The 24243-nt window shown below is 37.4% G+C and overlaps 1 protein-coding gene across 3 annotated transcripts in view; it reads right to left on the reverse strand.

The window, feature by feature from the left end:
- AGO3 (argonaute RISC catalytic component 3) overlaps positions 1 to 24243 on the reverse strand; it is a 137098-nt gene that overhangs the window by 105012 nt on the left and 7843 nt on the right. For 2 of the 3 annotated variants that reach the window (XM_081306197.1, XM_081306199.1), the window contains exon 2: positions 18667 to 18838. In XM_081306197.1, coding sequence (XP_081162323.1) covers positions 18667 to 18838 — 172 coding nt within the window. Of the gene's footprint in view, positions 1 to 18666; positions 18839 to 24243 lie in introns of those variants that run through there. The other variant, XM_081306198.1, reaches the window with a different exon arrangement.

Here is a 24243-nt window from a genome sequence, read left to right on the forward strand (position 1 = left end):
ATGGACTTAAATCATTCTTTCTTTCTCTAAATATTGCAGCTAGGGCTAGGAGTATGGTCAGTAGTAGAGCATTTGCCTAATATGTGTACAATCCTGGATTGCATCCCCAGCACCGCCCTAAAAAACCATCTATGCCATCCTTTTACCCCACTGTTGCCACTATCTTAGAACTCATTACTGCTAATCCAGAAAAATTTAAAGTACGTACCAGAGGTACCCCACAAAATATTTGTTTAATTTTCATCTAACAATTAGAAATAAAGATTTGTAGCCCAGCATGGTGGGAATCCCTGCTCCCTGGGAAGTTAAGGCAGAAAGATCATAAGTTCCAGGCCATTCTGAGCAACTTAGCAAGACCCTGTCTCACCCACATAAATACAGTTATCTCATAAAAGACAAAAAAGCACTATAAACATACACTGAAGAAAAGACAGCCTCTTCAACAAATGATGCTGGGAAAACTGGAAATCCATATGTAGCGGAATGAAATTTAACCCCTCTCACCCTGAAAAAACTCAAAGTAGATCAAGGACCTAGGCATTAGACCAGAGATCCTGTCCCTACAAGAAGAAAATGTAGGCCCAACTTTCCATCATGTCATCTTAGGAAATGATTTCCTCAGCAAGACTCTTAACGCATAAGAAGTAAAAATGCAGAATCAATAAATGGGATGGTATCAAACTAAAAAGCATCTTCATAGCAAAGGAAACACTCAAGAGCTTCAGGAGAAAATCTTTACTACCTGCACCTCAGATAGAGCATTAATCTCTAGTATATACAAAAAACTCAAAAAACTTAACACCAAAACCACAAATAACCCAGTCAATAAATGGGCAAAGGAACCAAACAGGCGCTTGATAGAAGATATATGATCAGTCAACAAATAGCAATTAGAGAAATGCAAATTAAAACTACACTGAGATTCCATCTCACTCCAAGCAGAATGGCAATTATCAAGAATACAAGCAATAGGGACTGGGGTTGTGGTTCAGTGGTAGCGTGTTCTCCTCACACAAATGAGGCACTGGGTTCGATGCTCAGTACCACATACAAATGAAATAAAGATTTTATGTCCACCTACAATTAAAAAAATATTTTTTTTAAAAAAAGAATACAAGCAATAGTAAATGTTGAAGAGGATGTGGGGAAAAGGGTGCACTTATATGTTGCTGGTGGGACTAAAAATTGATGTAACCACCCTGGAAAGCAGTATGGAGATTCCTCAGAAACTTGGAATGGAAGTACCATTTGATCCAGTTATTCCACTCCTTGGTATATACACAAAGGACTTATCAGCACACTACAATGATGCAGCTACATCAATGTTTATAGCAGCTCAATTCACAATAGCTAAGTTATGGAACCAATCTAGATGCCCTTTGCCAGATGAATGGATAAAGAAAATGTGGTATATATACACAATTGAATATTACTCATAAAAAGAGTGACTTTATGACTCTTGCTGGTAAATGGATGGATCTGGAGACTATCATGCTAAGTGAAATAAGCCAATCCCAAAAAAACCAAAGTCAGCGGAGTGCGGTGGCGCACGCCTGTAATCCCAATAGCTCGGGAGGCTGAGGCAGGAAGATCGCAAGTTCAAAGCCAGCCTCAGCAACTGCGAGATGCTAAGCAACTCAGTGAGACCCTGTCTCTAAATAAAATACAAAATAGGGCTGGGGATGTGGTTCAGTGGTTGAGTGCCCCTAAATTCAATCGCCAGTATACCACCCCCCCAAAAAAACCCCAAAAGGTCAAATGTTCTCTCTGATGAGTGGATGCTAACCCAGAAGGTGGGGGGATGGTGGATTAGACAAAGAGGAATGAAGGGAAGAGTAGGGAGGATGGGGATAGAAAAGGCAGTAGAATTAATTAGATCTAACCTTTCTATGTTAATACATGAATACACTACCAGTGAAACTCCAATCATGTACAACCACAAGAATGGGATCCTAATTAGAATAAGTTATACTTCATGTATGTATAATATGTCAAAATACACTCTATTGTCATGTACATCTGAAAAAGAAGAAATTTTTAAAAATAGACTGTCTCAAAGATATAGCTTATAGGACATGACTTGCTGCCCGCTTTCCAGTCTTGGGGCCGCACGTATGGTTGGGATGGCGCCTGGTGATCAGCCAGGAGGCAGTGCTGTGGGTGGTGAAGGAAGAAGCAGACCACCTCCAGGATAGGTCTAGGACTCTTCCGCATAGGGAGCGGGCCGCCAGTCGACCTTTACCTTTCTTGGCTCATCCTGGTCAGGGCGTGCTTTCCCCACTTCTCCTGATAGTCAGGAGGAGATGGGGGGCTAAAAACCCCGACAATAGCTCAGTGGTAGAGTGCCTCTGGGTTTAATAGATTTAATTTAATTAGAAAGGAAGCGAGGGAGGAAAGAAAGAAAGAAAAAGAGGGAAATTAAGATTTGCAAAATTCATGAATATGGATTGTCATGAGTGTTCTCACTTGGTCCATGTCAGATGGTCACATGTCACACACAATACACCAGGAATCTTGAGAAAATAAGACTTTTGCAACATACAAGAGTTAACAGCCAGGGTAGGATATCATTCAGTGGTAGAGCACTTGCTAGTAATATGCAAGGACTTGGGTTCGATTTCTAATATCATTAAAAAAAAAGAGAGAGAGTTACAGTGGTGCCACCAATTAGCACATGCATGCTACCATTAACCTGAAAATTTCAAATTATTTAAATATAGTTTTAATAATTTATTTCAAAATTTCTCACTTTTAATTTTTCTATAGTTATATATTAAAATAGTAGTACATGTCTACATAATTTTAAAAATGTGTACATGTATATTTATCTATTTACAGATGAGTACAAGGTCAAATAAATTTCACTTATTAAAAATATGTGATCTTGGGGCTGGGGATGTGGCTCAAGTGGTAGCGCGCTCACCTGGCATGCATGCAGCCCAGGTTCGATCCTCAGCACCATATATTAACAAAGAAGTGGTGCTGAGGTTCGAACCCGGGCTGCACGCATGCCAGGCCAGCGCTCTAACACTTGAGCCACATCCCCAGCCCCAACAACCTACATTCTAAAGTCAAATGACCCAATTTAAAAAATGGGCAAGAGACCTAAAAAGATATTTCTCCAAAGAAAATATGCAAATGGTCAGTAAATATATGAAAAGATGTGCAATATCATTAGCCACTGGGAAAATTCTGTTATCAAAATGACAAGGAGGGGCTGGGGATGTGGCTCAAGCGGTAGCGTGATCCCCTGGCATGCGTGCGGCCTGGGTTCGATCCTCAGCACCACATACAAACAAAGATGTTGTGTCCGCCGATAACTAAAAAATAAAATATTAAAATTCTCTATCTCTCTCACTCTCTCTTTAAAAAAAAATGACAAGGAGATACTACTTCATACTCATTAGAATGACGAAAATAAAAAAAAGAGGGCTGGGGTTGCAGCTCAGTGGTAGAGTGCTTGCCTGGCATGTGTGAGGCACTGGGTTCGATCCTCAGCATCATATGTAAATAAATAAAATAAAGGTCAATGAACAACTAAAAAATATTAATAAAATAAAAAGAGATAATAACAAATATTGGTGAGAATGTGGAGAAAATGGAATCCTTGTTCACTATTAGTAGTAATATTAAATGGTATAGTGACCAGGCACAGTGGTGCATGCCTATAATCACAGCAACTCAGGAGGCTGAGACAGGAGAATTGCCAAGTGCAAGTTTAGTCTTAGCAACTTAGCAAGACCCTATCTCAAAGTAAAAATTTAAGAAGGACTGAGGATGTAGCTAGATAGTGAAGCTTTCCTGGGTTCAATCCCCAGTGCAAAATACATAAATTGAAAAATAAAATAAAATAAAATGGTACAGCCACTTTAGTAAAGAGTCTGGAAGTATCTCCAAGAGTAAACACAGAATCATCACAATTTCACTCTTAAGTACATAACCAAGAGAATTGAAAATATATGTCCCACACAGAATCCTACACATGAATGTTTATAACAACTTTATTCATAGCAGTCAAAAAATGGAAACAACCTAAAACATTGACTGATGAGTGGATAAGCATAATGTATCAATTAGTGGAATATCACTCAGCAGTAAAAATAAATGAAGTATAATACTGGCACATGCTATAACATGAGTAAAACCTGAAAACATTATACAAAGACAAAGAAGCTCATCACAAAAAACCACATATTATATGACTCCATGTACATTAGATGTCTACAAGAGACAAATCTACTGAGACGGAGAGTAGAATAGTGGTTGGCAGGGACGTGAGGATGGAGGCAAGGGTGAGTGACTACAAATGAGGAAAGATTTTCTTTTGGGGAGGATGGTATGTTCTACAATTAAATGGCAGTGTACATTATCTCTGTGAATACACTAAAAACCACTGAGTTGTATACTTGGGTGAATTTTACAGTATGTGAATTATACATCAAGAAAGTTATTAAAAACATTATGTCTTTCTGTTAGCATACTATCCAACTCTAACACTATGCTAACAATATTCTTAACAATAGAGTTCCTTCTGCCGATCTGAAATTTCTATTTAAAGGTCAAAATGGTATCAGTGTATTTAGTTTTTCCTTCTAAAATTCAATGGGTGGTATTATATTACCTCCATGTGCAATATGCACAAATATTTGCCATTGTTTTTAATCATATCAGAAGAGTAATATCAATAATAGTACAATGACCATAAATATTCAATTTGTAAAACTGAACCAAGAAATTCAATGACAACCTACTACCATTTCAAGTTTCCTTCAAATTTTTATTAATGTTTAAAATACATCTTACAGTTATAATAATGTTGCCTATACAACTTTTGAAAATGTTTGTAATTCCACCATCTAGTGATTTTAAATACGTACCTAATCAGAGCTTATCCCCATGCATATTTAGTAGTTGGAAAAACTAGCATAAAATCTCAAGTTAGAGAATGTATACCATAGTATTTCTAAAAATAGCTGGCTTTTAGTTATTGTGACTATCACCTGTTAAAATAACAACAACAACAACAACAACAACAAAAACCAAACTAGCAGCATTTGAAATCTGCTTAACAAACCTATTCTTTGTTTTCAAACAAACGAAAAACTCTATTCTTTCATTGAAAAAACTTGTTATTTTACCAAATAATTATTTTCAATCAAAAGCACTTAATAGGGAAAAGAAAGAAGGAGAAAATCCAATTTCTTGCAGAAAGGGGGGGGGGGACAACAGAAAGAAAAGCTAAGAATAAATTTGTAGAAAGGTTGACTCACAAAATGATTCACAAGCACTTCCTGGATATTTTGTCCAAGAAAACTCCTCTGACTAAAGTGGAAATTTGTTTGGCCACAATACCTCATTCTATTATTATGATTAATGCCTTAGTGCCAAATATTTGTTCATGTGGCATATGGACAAGATAAATCTCATACGCATTAGTTTAAGTATTTAAAAACTTAAGTCACTTAGAAAAGAATCAATAATGACATTATGGAAGGCAACAATAAAAACATCTTACACTACACCACAATAGCTAAACTGTGGAACCAACCTAGATCCCCTTCAGTAGATAAATAGATAAAGAAAATTTGATATATATAAACAATGAAATATTGCTCAGCCAAAAAAGAGAATAGAATCATGGCATTTGCAGGTAAATGAATGGAGTTGGAGAATATAATGCTAAATGAAGTTAGCCAATCCCAAAACAAAAATGCCAAATGTTTTCTCTGTTACAAGGAGGCTGATTCATAGCAGAGTTGGGACGGGGAGCATGGGAGGATTAGATGATCTCTAGATAGGGTAAAGGGTTGGGAAGGTAAGGGAGCCGGGATGGGGGTAGGAAAGACAATGGAACGAGATGGACATCATTACCCTAAGTACATGTATGAAGACATGAATGGTGTGAATATACTTTGTATACAACCAAAGATATACAACAAATTAGAATAAAAAAAAATTTACACTAAAAATAAAACAATTTGTTGTAGTTTTAACCATTTTGGTAAAGTTAAATTAGATGTAACAAACTGCTGCATTTTGACCCTTAACTGTTTTGCTAATGAAAAGGAACTGCAAAGTTGTATACCGTCGCCTTCTAATTTCTAGAATTTCAGTTGTTGAACTATTGCAACTGAACTAACAGTTTCAGAAAGCCACCAACAATTTTTTTTTTTTGGGGGGGTTACATATTGACCCAAAGTGCTCTACCTGCTAAGGGACATCCCCAGTCCTTTCTAAGTTTAGTATTTTGAGGCAGGGTCTAGCTAAATTGCCTTGAACATGTGATCCTTCCTGGCTCATCCTCTGGAGTTGCAGGGATTACAAGTGTGAACCAACACCAGTGTTAACTGACTAGTCATGTAATAATATCAGGATAACTTAAGACAAAAGCAGGTCTTTTGAAGAAAATAAATGGAGATGTTTGCTAGGAGCCACAAGCATATATACGATGTATGGCACCTTTGGTTGTAAAGTGACGCCAGCTAGCCACTGAGATGATTATGTTAAAATTTACATTCATATGCAAACTGGACTCCCGCTGTTCACCTTGGCCTGCTACCGGACTCAAGTTACGGGACTTTACGGGACTGCTGGAGAGTTCCCATTGGTTGGGGAAGGATAGTAGGAGGGAATTCCGGAGGAGGTCGGAGAGGACGGGGGGTTCCGGTCGGCGCGCGGTTCCGGTCGGACACCCTCGTGGGAGGACCGGTTTTTGACTTGCTGGCGCTGAGAGTGTTAGCGGCTTTTTCAAAATAAAGTTTTGTTCCTGCTTGATTGGCTCGTGATTCTGTGCCCAGCCAAGACTGCGGCATTTGGCGGCCCGTGCGGGGAACGCCTGAAGCTTAGAGGTGAGTAAATTGCTCGCCCCTGAGGGAAGGCGACAGGATGGATGACCTTCTCAGAAAACAATGTGTTCTTGTTTTGATTTATTTTGTTTTCATTTCGAGCTCCCTAGCCCTAGAATTTTCTCAGGCGAACTGGAAAAAATGGTTGGCTCAAGGTTTGAAGTTATTCAGCCCTGAGAAAGAGAAAATTGATACAACCATTGTCTGCTCCGTCTTTGTTTCATTCTGCTTCGGCTTTGTTTTATCCTACCTTATTGGGTTAGGTTATAGTAGATTAGAATCCAATAAAAAACAAACCGAAAAACTGTTAAGTAAATTGTTAGAGGTCCAGACTATGGTAGAAAAAACGCTAGGTCAAGCAAAAGAGAAGGTCTCTCAAGCTAGTCAGACAGAGGAGAATTTAAAGAAAGCAAGCTTAGAGGACAAGCAGCCATCAGGTGGAGAATTACAACAGGAGGTTGCTACCAACTCCGTTCTATCACCAGAGGGCGTAACTCAGCCAACAGCTCCATCTACCGCTGAGCGGCCCTCAACTACCGTAGTTGATGGACGGAATTCTGAGGCAGGACCCCAAAGATTAGCATGCCCTGTACTTGAGCAGGCAGGAGGGCAACGAATTCACCGTGCTTTAGATTTCAAAACAATAAAGCAATTAAAGGAGGCTGTAACGACCTATGGGCCGCAAGCTCCCTTCACAATAAGCATGGTTGAATCTGTTACCAACTTGGACATGACACCAGCAGATTGGGCTAACATGTGTCGATCTGTGCTAAACGGAGGACAATATTTGTTATGGAAGGTTGCCAATGAGGAATTTTGCATGGAGACAGCTAGGCGAAATGCAGAAGCTGGGTACCCTCAAAGAAATATGGACATGCTTTTGGGGAAGGGACCTTATGAGGGTCAAAGACAACAAATTGAATATGACCCTGGTGTGTACGCACAAATTGCTGTAGATGCAGTTAGGGCATGGAAAACTTTACAGGGGCATGGAGACTTACAAGGTCAATTATCTAAGGTAATACAAGGAACTAATGAACCTTATGCTGAATTTGTAGATAGACTTATTCAGTCAGCCTCTAGGATATTTGGAAATACAGAACAGGTAATGCCATTTATAAAACAACTGGCTTATGACCAAGCAAATCGTTGCTGCAGAGAGGTCATTAGACCATGGAGACATGAGGATTTAAACACATATATTAAATTATGTAGAGACATTAATGAACAGGGGCAAGTCTTAGCAGCAGTACAACAGGCTTTAGATGCCAGGCCAAGAACATGCTATAATTGTAATCAAACAGGACATTTTAAAAGGAGTTGCCCCATAAGAGGAGGGTTTAACAAAGCTGGATATCAAAGGAATAGAATACCAGGTATTTGCCCACGATGCCGTAGAGGGAGACATTGGGCTAATGAATGCCGTTCTCAAACCACCATAGAGGGTATTCCGTTATCAAAAAACGGACAAGGACCAAGTGTTTACCCACGATATCGTGGAGAAAGGTATCAAGCTCCATTGCCAAAAAACGGACTAGAGGGCCCAATGCCCCGGGGCCCCAAACCACAAATATATGGGGCAATGGAGGAACCCAACAGCCCCATCAAGGTAGTGCCCAGGACGCATTATCCATTAAATCCCTCATCAGACAAACTAGAGGGAGCGCAGGGCTGGACATCTGCGCCTCTGCCAGAGCAGTACTAACCCCAGAGATGGGAATTCAAATCATTCCCACAGGAGTAAAAGGACCTCTTCCCCAGGGAACAGTAGGCTTATTATTGGGACGCAGTTCTTCTACACTAAAAGGACTTATGATAAGTCCTGGGGTAATTGATCCCGATTATGAAGGTGAAATAAAAATTATAGCTAGTTCTCCAAGAGGTATATCAGTAATTTCACCAGGAGATAGAATAGCACAGTTATTAATAATACCCAGCCTGCATGATAAATTTTCCAGTTGTAATGTAGAAAGAGGTTCCAAGGGATTAGGCTCCACAGGTGTAGATTGGGCTATGCTGTCTTTAAATTTAGATTCTCGCCCAATGCTAAAATTAAAAATTCAAGGACATGACTTTAATGGGCTGCTGGACACAGGAGCTGACCTCAGCATCATATCTCGTCAAGAATGGCCAAAACATTGGCCATTACAACAAGCCACTCAAACGCTTCGAGGCCTAGGAGTGGCAACAAATCCCCATAGAAGTGCTATGGTATTAGATTGGAGGGATCCTGAAGGATGTGAAGGAACTATACAGCCCTATGTATTGGATCATCTTCCTGTAAATTTATGGGGACGAGATGTCCTAGATCAATTAGGATTGACATTAACAAATAACATCAATCCTAACGCGCCCACTACTAGGGCTAAACAAGGCTTTAGGAAAGAAAAAAGATTAAGAGATCAAGAACAAGGTATGACAGCACCTATTCAAATAGATCAAGAAATAAATAGACATGAATTGGGTTTTCAGAAAGGGCCACTGAGACAATCAAAATTACTTGGAAATCAGAAAGACCAGTGTGGGTTCCTCAGTGGCCCTTGACTAAAGAAAAGATACAAGTAGCCCATGACTTGGTCAGACAACAGTTAGCGGAAGGACATATACAACCTTCCGTATCCCCCTATAATACTCCCATTTTTGTCATTAAAAAGAAATCTGGTAAATGGAGATTATTACAAGATTTAAGAGCCATTAATAATGAGATGGTTATTATGGGACCTGCTCAATCAGGGATTCCTCAATTGTCTGCTTTACCAAAAACCTGGCATGTTTTAGTTATAGATATTAAAGATTGTTTCTTTTCAATTCCAATTCATCCCGAGGATAGTCCACATTTTGCATTTACTATCCCTGCACTGAATCATGAAGGTCCTGATCAGAGATATGAATGGAAAGTACTCCCTCAAGGGATGGCTAACAGCCCAACTATGTGTCAAATTTATGTTAATAAAGCAATCCAGCCACTTAGAAACCAAAATCCTGAACTACAAATATTTCACTATATGGATGATGTGTTACTGGCACATAAAGATAAAAACACATTACTAGAATGTTATGCCACACTTACAAATTTATTGAAAAATTATAATCTAGAGATAGCAATAGATAAAGTACAATTAAATCTTCCAATTAATTATTTAGGAGTTCTATTATCCTCAACCATGGTCCGTCCACCAAAAATTCAAATACGAGTAGATCAACTCAAATCACTTAATGACTTTCAAAAGTTATTGGGAGACATAAATTGGATAAGGCCTTATCTAGGCATACCAACAGGAGAGTTAGGACCTTTATTTGATATTCTAAAAGGTCCATCAGATCCAAATTCACCCCGCATGTTAACGCCTGAAGCAAGAAAAGTATTAAAAATCATTGAAACATATATGGAAAATATGCATTTGGATAGAATTGATATAAGTTTGCCTTTATTATTTATTGTACTACCAACAAAAAATATTCCTACAGGAGTATTTTGGCAAGAAGGTCCATTATTGTGGATACATTTATCTTATTCCCCTAACACTATTCTTACTAGATATCCTGAGGCTGTAGGACAATTAATACTCAAAGGAATAAAAGCAGCTAAGGGAGTGTTTGGGATTTCTCCCAATAAAATTATTACTCCATATACTATGGATCAAATTGATGAGTTAGCTAATGAGTTAAATACTTGGGCAATAATCCTGTGTAAAACTAGTGTTTCATTTGATAATCACTTACCATCTAATCCTTTGTTGTCTTTTTGGTCTAAGCATCCTGTAGTTTTTCCAAAAATGACAAGAAAAACCCCTATCATAAATGCTCCAAATATATTCACTGATGGGTCAAACAATGGTACAGCAGCAGTAGTTACTCCTGATCAAACTTTTACATTTTTAGTACCCAAACAATCAGCTCAAAAGGTAGAGCTTAATGCAGTATTACAAGCTTTTATGATGTTTAAAGATTCTGTATTTAATTTATTTTCTGATAGTCAGTATGTAGTTAATGCTATTAATTCCCTTGAAGATGCTGGTAGGATTTCCCCTTCCTCTACTGTTTTCTCTTTGTTTTCCGATATACAAAGTCTAATCTGGGACCGAAAAGATCCATTCTTCATAGGTCATATCAGGGCACATACAGGATTGCCTGGAGCCCTTAGTATGGGCAATGAACTAGCAGATAAATCTACACATGACATACATATTTTCTCCACAATAGAAGAAGCTATAAATTTTCATAAAAGGTTCCATGTCAATGCTAATACTTTACAAAAGCGTTTTAAAATAACTAAAGAACAGGCCAGACATATAATAAAACAATGTCAAAATTGTGTGACATTTTTACCACAAGTTAATCTTGGAGTCAATCCTAGAGGACTAATACCTAACCATATTTGGCAGATGGACGTCACACACTTGCCAGAATTTGGAAAATTAAAATATTTACATGTTACAGTTGATACCTCTTCCGGATTTTTGATGGGCTCCCTTCATGCCGGAGAAAAAACTAAAGATGTTATAGCTCATTGCTTACAAAATTTTGCCACTGTGGGCGTTCCAAAACAGTTAAAAACGGACAACGGTCCTGGTTATACTTCCTCCTCTTTTAAACAATTTTGCTCATCATTTGGTATTACTCACATAACAGGAATTCCATACAATCCACAAGGACAAGGCATAGTTGAAAGAGCTCATCAAACTATTAAAATGTACTTATTAAAACAAAAGGAGGGAATTGGAAAGGGGTATATATCCCCCAAAGATAAACTTAAAATAACCCTTTTTACTCTAAACTTTTTAAATTTAGATTCATCGGGACTTAGTGCTGCGGAAAGACATTTGTACCCCAAAAATGTACATAAGCCTAAGGTACTTTGGAAAGATATTCTAACAGGACAATGGAAAGGCCCGGATCCAGTGATAGTCTGGAATCGGGGCGCTGTCTGTGTTTTCCCACAGGATGAACAGCAACCGATTTGGATTCCAGAGAGATTAACTAAAACAATTTCTACAGAAAAAGAAGATGATTTGACTCAAATCCATAACAGCTGACATCCAGAGCTCCAGCTTGGCTATTCTTACATCTGCGACAGTGATTAACCAAGGTTTTTTTTTTCAGTATCTATTTTATTATTGCATTTTTCCACATCATAAAGTTCTATTTTATTTTTGAGCTCATACAAACCTAGGTTAATGTTTTTCTGATCAGTTTTATTTTTTGACTGTGTTTTATTTTTTATTTATTTATTTATTTATTTATTTATTTATTTATTTTTTTTTTTTTTTTTTTGACTGTGGAGTTTTTAAACATTGCAATGGAGATTTCACCTAAGTATAGTTACAAGGCCTTTATTTACTATTGTCTTATGTGTTGTATGTTGTGTGCACACTTCTGTTTTGTGTTGTATGTCTGTATGTGTGTATGTCCATATTTCTTATATGAGGAGCGCTCATGAAAAAATGGATCCGAATTTTTTCTTTATTCACGTGATTTATATGGTTTAATTTAAATTAGGTGAACAGCTGTTTATGATTGTTGTTAAAGATGGTTAACAGATCTGTTTGTTTACTAATTTAAATTTGGTAAACGGCTGTTAAGGATTGTTTTTAAAGGAGTTTAACAGATCTGTTTGTTTACTTTCACCTTTTCTTTTTATTATATTTAATAATTCTGTTCAGGATAATGTCTCTTTACCATCATTGCCAGAATTTCCATCTCCATCCCAATTCCAGTGAAGACTGAGATAAAACCAAACTACAGCTTCTATGATAGCTATCACAGTAAACTGTATAAACTGATGCATCAATGAATATAACTCAACAAGTAATGCTATCAAGGACTTGATTTACTTTGGGAGGATATGGACATATTGATAGACTCCTCCAATTTGAACTGCTTGCAGAACTTGCCTGGACTATATATCAGTTGCATACATTGTGAAATATCATCTGGTGCACCGAATTGTGGTACTGCTGGCATATTTTTGCTGATGGTGTCACCAGTGATGCAATTTCCTTGCCAGCTCACCCCATGTTTATTGTGGTAATACTGGCATATCTTTGCTGATGGTGTCACCAGTGACGCAATTTTTCCAAAGGAGCCGTCAATTGGCTTGGTGTCGTGGCATTTCTGTATCCTCCTCCCTTCTACTAGTGATGGTCTAAATTTGGGGGCCAACAGAGGTGAGGCAAAGAACCTCACCCCCCCACTGGCACCAAGGCTAAATTTGGGGGCCAACAGAGGTGAGGCAAGAACCTCACCCCCCCACTGGTGCATAGGCCTATCCACAAGCATGGCTGAATGCTGGACCGGTAGTCAGCGACGGGTTGCTCTGATTACAGTGGATTCAACCTAAGACAGGAAGCTGACGCCTAAAGGTCAGTTCTCCCATGACGGGTAAGAACCATATGTTAAATTGGACAACCTACCAGGCACGGTCCCTAGCCACATTGCTTGTTGCTTAATTAAACAGAAGGGGGCAGATGCTAGGAGCCACAAGCATATATACGATGTATGGCACCTTTGGTTGTAAAGTGACGCCAGCTAGCCACTGAGATGATTATGTTAAAATTTACATTCATATGCAAACTGGACTCCCGCTGTTCACCTTGGCCTGCTACCGGACTCAAGTTACGGGACTTTACGGGACTGCTGGAGAGTTCCCATTGGTTGGGGAAGGATAGTAGGAGGGAATTCCGGAGGAGGTCGGAGAGGACGGGGGGTTCCGGTCGGCGCGCGGTTCCGGTCGGACACCCTCGTGGGAGGACCGGTTTTTGACTTGCTGGCGCTGAGAGTGTTAGCGGCTTTTTCAAAATAAAGTTTTGTTCCTGCTTGATTGGCTCGTGATTCTGTGCCCAGCCAAGACTGCGGCAGATGTTGACACTGAATCAAGAAATATCATCAAAGCACATTTGGCCCTCCCAAATCCGTCAGTTCCGCTTCTGCAAACTCAACCAGCCTCAGGTTGAAAATATTTGAAAAAAAAAAAAAGCACTTGTGTTTGAAAAAGTACAGACTTTTTTCTTTGTCATTTCCCTTAAACAATGTAGCCTAACAAGTATTTTATACAGTTATGTCCACTATAGTCATTTAAGTAATCTAGTGATTTAAAGTACATGGGAGGGACTGGGCTGGGGATGTGGCTCAAGTGGTAGCGAGCTCGCCTAGCATGCGTGCGGCCTGGGTTCTGTTGAGAGCCACAGCCAAAGGGGCCCCAGCAAACTTCCAGCTGCCGGCTGATGATTGGCTCACAGCAGCCCCAGCAACATCTAGCTGATTGGCTCCTCTGCGGTGATGTTCATTGGGCTGTTTCCCTGCCCTTCAGACTGCCAGCTGATGACTGGCTCACAGCGGCCCCAGCAACATCTAGCTGATTGGCTCCTCCACAGAGCTGCTCATTGTGGGACTTCTTTGGCTCCGCCCACGCGACCCAGCCAATCTGCCTCAAGAACAGGAGGATTGTGGGAGGTGGTGAGGGTTGTGTGGGGGTGAGAGGCTTGTGGGAAGCCGGTGGTGGCAGTTGGGCTCTGAGGGTTTTTTCCTGAGGAGCTGTATTGTTTGGCGTTTGTGGTTCTAAAAATAAAGTTAGTTTCTTTTGACAAGTGGCTCCTGAATTGTGCCCAGCCAGACTGCGGCAGGGTTAGATCCTCAGCACCACATACAAACAAAGATGTTGTGCCCTTCGAAAACTAAAAAATAAAGATTAAAAAATTCTCTCTCTCTCTCTCTCTCTGTCTCTCACTCTTTAAAACAAAATAAAGTACATGGGAGGATATGTGAAGATTATTTGACACTGACACTACATTATCTTTTATAAGGGACATGAATATCTGAAGATTTGGGTATCAGTGGGGGGATCCTGAAACAAAACACCAAGTACATCAAGTAAGGGACCACTGATTAAAGCCTACTTATGCTATTTTTAGAGTCCCAAAGAAGACTATAGTTTCTATCAAAACTCAAATAATTAGGGGCTGGGGTTGTGGCTCAGTGGCAGCCGCTCAGTGACAGCACACTTGTCTGGCATGTGTGGGGCACTGGGTTTGATCCCCAGCACAACATAAAAATAAATAGATAAATAAAATGCAAGTATTGTGTCCATCTACAATTAAAAAAAACTCAAATTAGCAACAAAAACTCTCAGATAAAAGATACATGATAAAAATTTTGAAACATCAAAATTACAGATCAAATCACTTATACTGGCAAGTAATATAGCAAAGCAAACGAAACTAGAAACAAAAATATAATTAACAATGTCAACAGGATCATATGTTAAGTCAGAATGTACCATGCCAATTTATTATATATTTCTCCCAAACTTAACCAATACACTGAGCATTTATATGTGAAACTCTATGCTATGCAACTTCATACACACGTATATAATACAAAGATTCTCTAATACTCACAAAACAAAAACATGACATAGAAGGAACAAAAATAATAAACAGTTCTGTTCTTTATCCTAATATTGTTGCCTTTGCACCAGGATACTAAGAACACCTTAACTGATGAGCCCTAAGCCTCAATCCCCCACCATTACCTCATTTCTAATACATTTTGTCTTCGAGTAAATGTTTTCCTAACATTTTCATCATGTAATACTTCTATTCAACAACCTATAATAATTCTCTACTATATAATTATGTTATATCTCTCTCTCTCTCTCTCTCTCTCTCTCTCTCTCTCTCTCTCTCTCTCTATATATATATATATATATATATATATATATATATATATATATATATTTAATGTCAGAGGTGATTCTTTCGGTCCAGACAAGTTGAAGAGGCACTAGGAAATTCTGCCTTAGACATTCTATCAGTTAAGAGATTTACTTGGATTAATAAATGCTTTTTTAAAATGCAAACATCTACCACAAGGGTCAGGATTACCCTTCACTGAAATTTACACATTAAGTCAGGTGTGGTAGCACATACCTGTAATCCCAGCAACTCAAGGGGTTGAGGCAGGAGGACTGCAAGATCAAGGACAGACTAGGCAATTTAGAGAGACTATCTCAAAATTAAAAGGGCTGGGGAGGTAGCTTAATAGTGAAGCACCCCTGCGTTTTACCCTCAGTACTGCCAAAAAAAAAAGTGGGGGGCTGAGAGAGCATCCCTAAATCCAATCCCCATTACTACCAAAGAAAATGCAATGCAGTTTTAAGAAACAAGAAAAAAGGGATTTTTTTTTTTTTAATTTGGTAGTACAAGGTATTGAACTCAGGGGCACTCCATCACTTAGTTACATCCCGAACCCTTTTTAATTTATTATTATTTTTTCCTTACTGAAAATTTTTATTCATATTTGACAAATATTTCTCTTTCCATTTTTTTCTTGGTACATTATGTTGCATATAATGATGGGATTCATTGTTACATATTCATATCTGCACAAAATATAATAATATTATTTGGCCAATATCATTCCCTAGCACTTTCCCCCTCCCTCCCCACCTCCCACCTTGTGGTCCCTTTCATGAGATAAGCCCTCCCTCACTCCTTTCTTCCCCTTTTTTCCTCTCTAGCTTTCACATGAGAGAAAACATACGACCCTTAACGTTCTGAATTTGGTATATTTCACTTAACATAATGGTGTCTTTTTCCTGCAAATGATATAGTTTCATTTTTCTTTTTGACTGAATAAAACTCCACTGTGTGTGTGTGTGTCACATTTTCTTTATCCACTCATCCATTAATGGATACCTAGGCTGGTTCCATAGTTTGACTACTATACTGCTATGAACATGGGTCTGCATGTATCACTACAGTGATGATGACTTTAATTCTTTAGGATAAATGCCAAAAATATGGAACCCTTCATAAATTTGCATGTCATCCTTGTGCAGGGGCCATGTTAATCTTCTCTGTATCCTTCCAATTTTTGTATATGTGCTGCCAAAGTGAGCACCTTTTTATTTTATTTTAAGACAGGGTTTCCCTAAATCATGAACTTGCAATCCTCTTCCACTGTTTCCTGAGTGGCTGGGATTACAGGTATACACTATACCCAGCTAGACTTTCATAGTCCCCCCCCCCTTTTTTTCCCATCCTAGTACTAGAGATTGAAACCAGGGGCATGTTTTAACCACTAAGCTTCATCTCCAGCCCTGCTCCTTTTGAAATATTTTTAGTTGTAGATGGACATAATATCTCTATTTCATTCATTCACTTCTTATGTAGTACTGAGGATTAAACCCAGTGCCTAACTCTGGGTTTAATTAGTGGTTGAGGAAGCGCTCCACCACTGAGCCACAACCACAGCACCCCAGCCTTTTTTTATATTTTATTTAGAGACAGGGTCTCACTAGTTGCTTAATGCCTTGATAAATTGCTGAGGCTGGCTGTGAACTCATGATCTTCCTGCCTTAGCCTCCCAAGCCGCTGAGATACAGGCATGTGCTACCATGTCTGGCTTAGACTTTTGTATTTCTTATGTGTTTATCACCTCTACTAAAACTACAAATTTATTTTAATTTTTTATTTTATTTTATTAAAATTTTTTTTTAGTTGTCAATGGACCTTTATTTTATATGTGGTGCTGAGAATCAAACTCAGGGCCTCACATTGCTAGGCAAGAGTTCTACCACTGAGCTACAACCCAGCCCTAATTTTTTATTCTATTAATTTATTTTTAAAATTTCAGATTTCTTTACATCTATACCTTAGTAAATCAACGCTCTTAATAATACTTATTAAAAGGCATGACAAACCAAAGGCCAGATTAAATGTCACTGTTTCATAAATGTGTTGTCATTTTTTAAAATTAGAATACACTTGGTAACCACCACCCACATCATAAATTCCTTTTACATTTCCTGTATTACCTAAACCACAACCACGAAAAAAATAAATAAATAAATAAATAAATATATATATATATATAAAAACATTTGGGGGAGGGCTGAGGAAGCTTACTGAAAGCAGACTGATACAATCTTTATATGCCCTCTGCATTTCTTTTTTTTTTTTTTAAATGTCTCCATGTTTTATTTTTATTTTTTTAAAGAGAGAGTGAGAGAGGGGGAGAGAGAGAATTTTTTTAATATTTATTTTTTAGTTCTCGGAGGACACAACATCTTTGTTGGTATGTGGTGCTGAGGATCGAACCCGGGCCGCACGCATGCCAGGCGAGCGCGCTACCGCTTGATCAAGCCACATCCCCAGCCCCCTTTTTTTTTTTTTTAATTTTTTTAATATTTATTTTTTAGTATTTGGCGGACACAACATCTTTGTATGTGGTGCTGAGGATCGAACCCGGGCCGCACGCTCGCCAGGCGAGCGTGCCACCGCTTGAGCCACATCCCCAGCCCTGCCCTCTGCATTTCTATGTAAGAATAAGGAATAGTCAAGGGTTGAGGACATAAGAACAGAAAGCAAAAAATCATTACAATCACCATTTCTACCCATCACTGATACCATCACCATCACCATCACCATCCTCATTTTCATCATCATCTTAAAGGGAACTCATGAAAGCAGAGAAGTAGGGTGGGGAAGACAAAGAAAACACACAATGTTATCTAACAGCAACAAACTGACATGCTCAGGAAACTCAGCCTGATTTCAAAAGCATGTAAAAATAACTTAGAACTTTTCTACTATCACATGGAAAATATACGAGTTCATTTATAATAGAATAACCTCAGGAGTGTTGAGATTTTTCTCAACTTCACACCTCTGAAGTACAAACAATTTCAAAACAAATTACCGTGTGTTCTTGGTCAAACTGTTGTTACATATTACCATTGTTATTCAGTTATTCAAGATAAACATAATTACTAAAGCAAAACAGAAATAGCAAAAAATCTCTACAACTTAATGACTCTTACCTGTTCACTCTCCTAGGACACTTGTCTGGTTTAATATCTACCTCATAGAGGTAGACATCAATCTTTGGGATCTCAACTTGAAAACAGTTAGCCAGCAGTTTAATGGGTTTGCCCATGGTGCCATAGCCAGGTCTTCTGGGCACCATGAGTAGGGGCTGGGCCCCAACAGGTCCTGTCAGGAGGGGGAAAAAAAGAGTTATACTGTTACAATCTGCATTTGATAACCCTGTCAACTGGAGGATGTTACAAAATGTGTGTGAGAACAAAAGCAAAGTAAATAAGAAGAAAAAAGGCAAATATTAACAAACTAGAAACAAAGTATAATAAAATGTTAGAAAAGCACAAAATACATTTGAAAAAATAAAATTGTAAGTTCTAGGCAATACTGATATTTTTTAAGAGGAAGAAAAGGACTTATGTAACCAATGTTAGAAATGAAAAAATTGATACTCACTACAAATTCTGAGGACATTATAAATATTATGCCAATAAATTTTACAGTTTGATGAAACAAATTCCTAGAGAAATCCAATTGACACATAAAAGTATATAAAAATCCAAAAAGTCCTGTTTAGGAATGTAAAATGGAGTATGTGGTTCCTCAAAAACTAAAAGTAAGCCAGGTGTGGTAGTGCATGCCTGTAATCCCAGCAACATGGGAGGCTGAGGCAGGAAGATGACAAATTCAAGACCAGCCTCAGTATTTTAGTACAAGACCCTGTCTCATAATGAAAAAAAAAAAAAAAGGACTAGGGGTGTAGGCTCAGTAGTAAAGCATCCTTGGGTTCAATACCAGTCCCCAAACAAAAAAACCCTAAAAGTAGAATTACCATATTATCAAGTAATTCTATTTTGGGGTATACATATACTCAAATTAATTAAAAGCAGAAAGAATTGAACAAAAAGATATTGGTATACACATTCACAGGAACATGACTGACAACACTCAAAAGGTAGAAGTAACTGAAGTGCCCACAGATGCATGAATCATAAACTAAATGTGGTATATATACACAATAGAAAATTATTCAACCTTAAAAAGGAAGAAATTCTGACAAATGCTACAACACAGATTAACACTGAGGACATAATGCTAAGTGAAATAGTTAAAAAAAAAAAAAAAAGACAAAAACTGTCATTCCCCTTATATGAAGTACTTAGAATACAATTTCATAGAAGAAAGAAAGCACAAGTGTGGTTGATAGAGCCAGGCACAGTAGTGCACGCCTATAATCCCTGCTATTCAGGAGGCTGAGGCAGCAAGTCCATGTCTTGAAATAAAAAACACAACTGGGGAGAGCTGGAGTTGCAGCTCAGTGGTAGAGCACTTGCCTTGCTTGCATGAGGCACTGGGTTTGATTCTCAGCATTGCATATAAATTAACGATTAAAATAAAGTTCCATAAACAACTAAAAAAATATTTTTAAAAAAAAGCAAATGGGGGTGCTGGAGTTGTGGCTCAGTGGAAGAGCGCTTGCCTTGTATGGGTAAGGCACTGAGTTTGATTCTCAGCACCACATATAAATAAATAAAATAAAGGAAAGGTCCAACAACTAAAAAAAAAAAAAAAAAAAAAGTGAATGGGGATATATCTCAATAGTAAAGTGCTTCTGGGTTCAATAATCTCAGTACAAAAAAAAAAGTGGTCTCTAGGGTTATGGCAGGATCTAATGGGGAGTTGTATAATGGGTACAGTTTCAGTTTTGAAAGATAAAAGAATTCCAAATATTGTTGGCCAATGATATGAAATATATTTAAGCATACCCAACTGTACAATCGAAAATGTTACGATAGTAAATTTAATGGTATTTGTATTTTGCCCCAATTTTTAAAAACCTAAATAATGTCTATTATTAATTTTTAAAATTTTCTAAAAAAAACTTTAACAATGCATTTTGCATGATATTAAATTTTTAGAGCTCAAAATATTGTAGCTTTGTTGATCAAAATTCAAACAAATTCAATTAATAAACAACTGTTAAGAATAAATTAAAAATTAAAAAGTCCTATAACTATCTGAAAAAGTTAAATTTACAATTATAACTATTTTTTAATATTTATTTTTTAGTTGTAGTTGGACACAATACCTTCATTTTACTTATTTATTTTTATGTGGTGCTGAGGATCGAACCCAGGGTCTCACATATGTGAGGCAAGGGCTCTACCACTGAGCCATAACCCTACCCAATTATAACTATTTTTATACATACAAAAAGACTGAAGATCCAGATGGTTTCTTTAGATATTTACATTAAACATTTAAGGAAAAAAAATAACACCTATCTTATATAAACTCTTCCCAAGAATAGGAAAAAAGTCCCCTTCTCGGTCTATTCCCTAAAGACCTAACAAGAGCATGCTACAGGGACACTGCTATATCGATGTTCATAGCAGCACAATTCACGATAGCAAGATTGTGGAACCAACCTAGAAGCCCTTCAATAGATGAATGGATTAAAAAAAATGTGGCATTTATACACAATGGAGTATTACTCTGCAATAAGAAATGACAAAATCATAGAATTTGGAGGGAAATGGATGGCATTAGAGCAGATTATGCTAAGTGAAGCTAGCCAATCCTTAAAAAACAAATGTCAAATGTCTTCTTTGATATAAGGGGAGTAACCAAGGACAGGGTAGAGAAGAAGAGCTGGAGAAGAAGAATAACATTAAACAGGGATGATAGGCGGGAGGGAAAGTGAGAGTTAAGGGAAATTGCATGGAATTGGAAGGTGAGCCTCAGGGTTATACACAATTACATATAAGAGGAAAGGAGGAGTAGGAGAAAAATTATATAAGTGGAAGAAACGATTTATAATAGAGGGGATGGAGAGAGAGGGGAGGGGAGGGGAGGGGAGGGGTGAGGGGACAGTGGAGAATGGGATAGACAGCAGAATACATCAGTCACTAGAAAGGCAATTTGTAAATCAATGGAAATGTAACTGATGTGACACAGCAATCTGTATACGGGGTAAAAATGGGAGTTCATAACCCACTTGAATCAATCTGTGAAATATGGTATATTAAGAACTATGTAATGTTTTGAACAACCAACAATAAAATAAAATAAAATAAAAAGAATAGGAAAAAAGTAAATATACCGCAATTCAATTTATGATGCTAAAATTTTGATACTAAAACCTGAAAAAAACATGAAAAAGTAAAACTATGGGCCAATCTTATTCATGAACACATATGCAAAAATCTGAACAAAATGGTAACAAATTAAAAGAAGCAATGTATAAAACAAAAAGGATGAATTTATATTAGGAATAAAAAGTTAATAATAAATGTTTATTCAATGTGAATAAAAGCACATAAAGGGCTGCCCAAATCATTTGCTTTTAAATTTACTTTCACGTATTTTTAAAAATCTCCAAGAACATAATCTTTCCTGCTGTGTTACAGAAGATTCTACCTATCCTACAGACAAGGCTGGGGATGTAGCTCAGCAATAGAGGGCCCCAGTGTTCAATTCCCAGTACCAAAAATGGCGGGGGGGAGCAGAAAGAGTGGGAATAGGGGATAACTTACCTTCCTTTATCTTATGAGTCTTGACAGGACCAAATTGGATAATGTATAACAGCTAAAATTTAGCTCTTAGTTATGTGCTAAGTGCTTTATATATATTATCTTATTATCTCATTTAATTACATACATTATATCTCATCTCATTCAATTGAACCCAGGGGTACTCTATCACTGAGCAACATCCCCTACCCTTTTTATTTTTATTTTGAGACAGGTTCTCAATAAACTGTTGAGGCTGGCCTCAAACTTGCCATCCCTTCCTGTCTCAGCCTCCTGCATTGCTGGGAGGCTTCATTTAATCTTTAAACCAACCCTACAAAGGAAGAATCATTTACAGATTAAGGTAAACAAATGATCTGCCTAAAGCAATATAGCTAGTTATTAGCAAAACATGGAACATGCTTTGTGTTCCACTCCTTTGTGTTCCACTAATCTATCTATTCTTCACCAACACCAAAATCTCTTGCTTATTCTACCACTGTAGTAAGTCTTGAAGTCACATCATTTCAATCTTCTGAGTTCTTTAGTTCTATGCCAAGAAGTGTTACAATCTGATTTAAAATTTTAGCTGTTCTATGAAAAAAATTATATGTAGGAGTACAAGCAAGGACACCAGTTAGCAAGCTATTTAATAGTCTGGGCAAAATGTTTACAAGGACTAAAGCAGCAGCAACTAGGAGTGATGTGGTAGTAGAAAAATATTTAGAAGGTAGGCCTGACAAGAATTGCTAGTAGATTAGATGTGGGATAAGAGAAAAAAGCACTCTTTAGGTTTTTCAATCTTAGTAACTGAAAGAAAAGTGTCATTTCCTGAGAGAAGACTCAAGAGATAGCAGTAATTTTGGATAATAAATCAAGAAGAGTTTCAGTACATGTTAAGTTCAAGGTGTCTATACAAGCAGGTGTCCAGCAGATATAAATGTGGACTTCAAGACAGAGATCCAGAATGGCCATGTAAATGGCGGGTATCTTTGGCACGTAAGTAATATTTAAAACCACTGGATTACTATATTACACTTTTTTGCCAATTTTTTCTCCATTATTTGCATCTTGCTTGGTATTTTTTATACAAGCTGACAAAAACCAATATTCTGTTTCACAAATAACCAATGAACAGAACTCTTCAGTTACTAATAGAGGAAACACTATCAATATAAGCATTATACTTTCAATGAAGTACACTTCAGTTATTTAACAAATACCTATATTACCCACTAGAGTTGAAAATGTAATTACAGAGAAATACAAAGCAGTATCTGGAATTTCTCTCTACCTCAAACTTTCCTTTCAGTAACTATAGTAAACAATGTCAATTAACCAAACTAAATTTCAAGTACAAAACCATTTAATTTCAAACCATATGCATGGTCTATGTTGTTCACAGATCTAACAAATTAGTTGTAAGTCTGAAGTCAATGAAAGCTTAGAGCAAATATGAATGATGAAAACTAAGCAGTGAATAAATCATTTTCAACTATAGCCTATTAACAAATTGGATTTTCACTGGGAACTTTTGTTTTAATATTCATAGAATACCTGTTTCAACAATTCTACTTCTAAGAATTTATCCAAAAGTATGTACTGGACCAGTATACAAAGACCTATGTGCTAGGATAATTACTAAAGTTTTATTCATAATAATGAAAATCTGGAAAAGGATCTAAACTACCACCAATGAGACTGATTGAATAATAAATAAAATTAAATAATATTAGTAAATGTATTATATTGCTATATGGATATAAATAAGGACATGGGAAATTTTTCATAATAATGACTGAGTAGAAAAAACATTTAAAAAATAAAGCCTAGGGGCTGGGGTAGAGCTCAGTGGTAGAGAATTCACGTGAGGCACTGGGTTCAATCCTCTCAGCACTACATAAAAATAAAATAAAGGGGACTGGGGTTATGGCTCAATAGTAGAGCACTTGCCTAGCAAGTGCAAGGCCCTGGATTCAATCCTCAGCACCATGTAAAATTAAATAAAATAAAGGTATTGTGTCCAACTAAAAAATAAATATTTTTTAAAAATAAAAAATAAAATAA

This window comes from Spermophilus citellus (genome assembly GCF_964194105.1).
Source record: "Spermophilus citellus genome assembly, chromosome: 9".
NCBI classification, from domain to species: domain Eukaryota; kingdom Metazoa; phylum Chordata; class Mammalia; order Rodentia; family Sciuridae; genus Spermophilus; species Spermophilus citellus.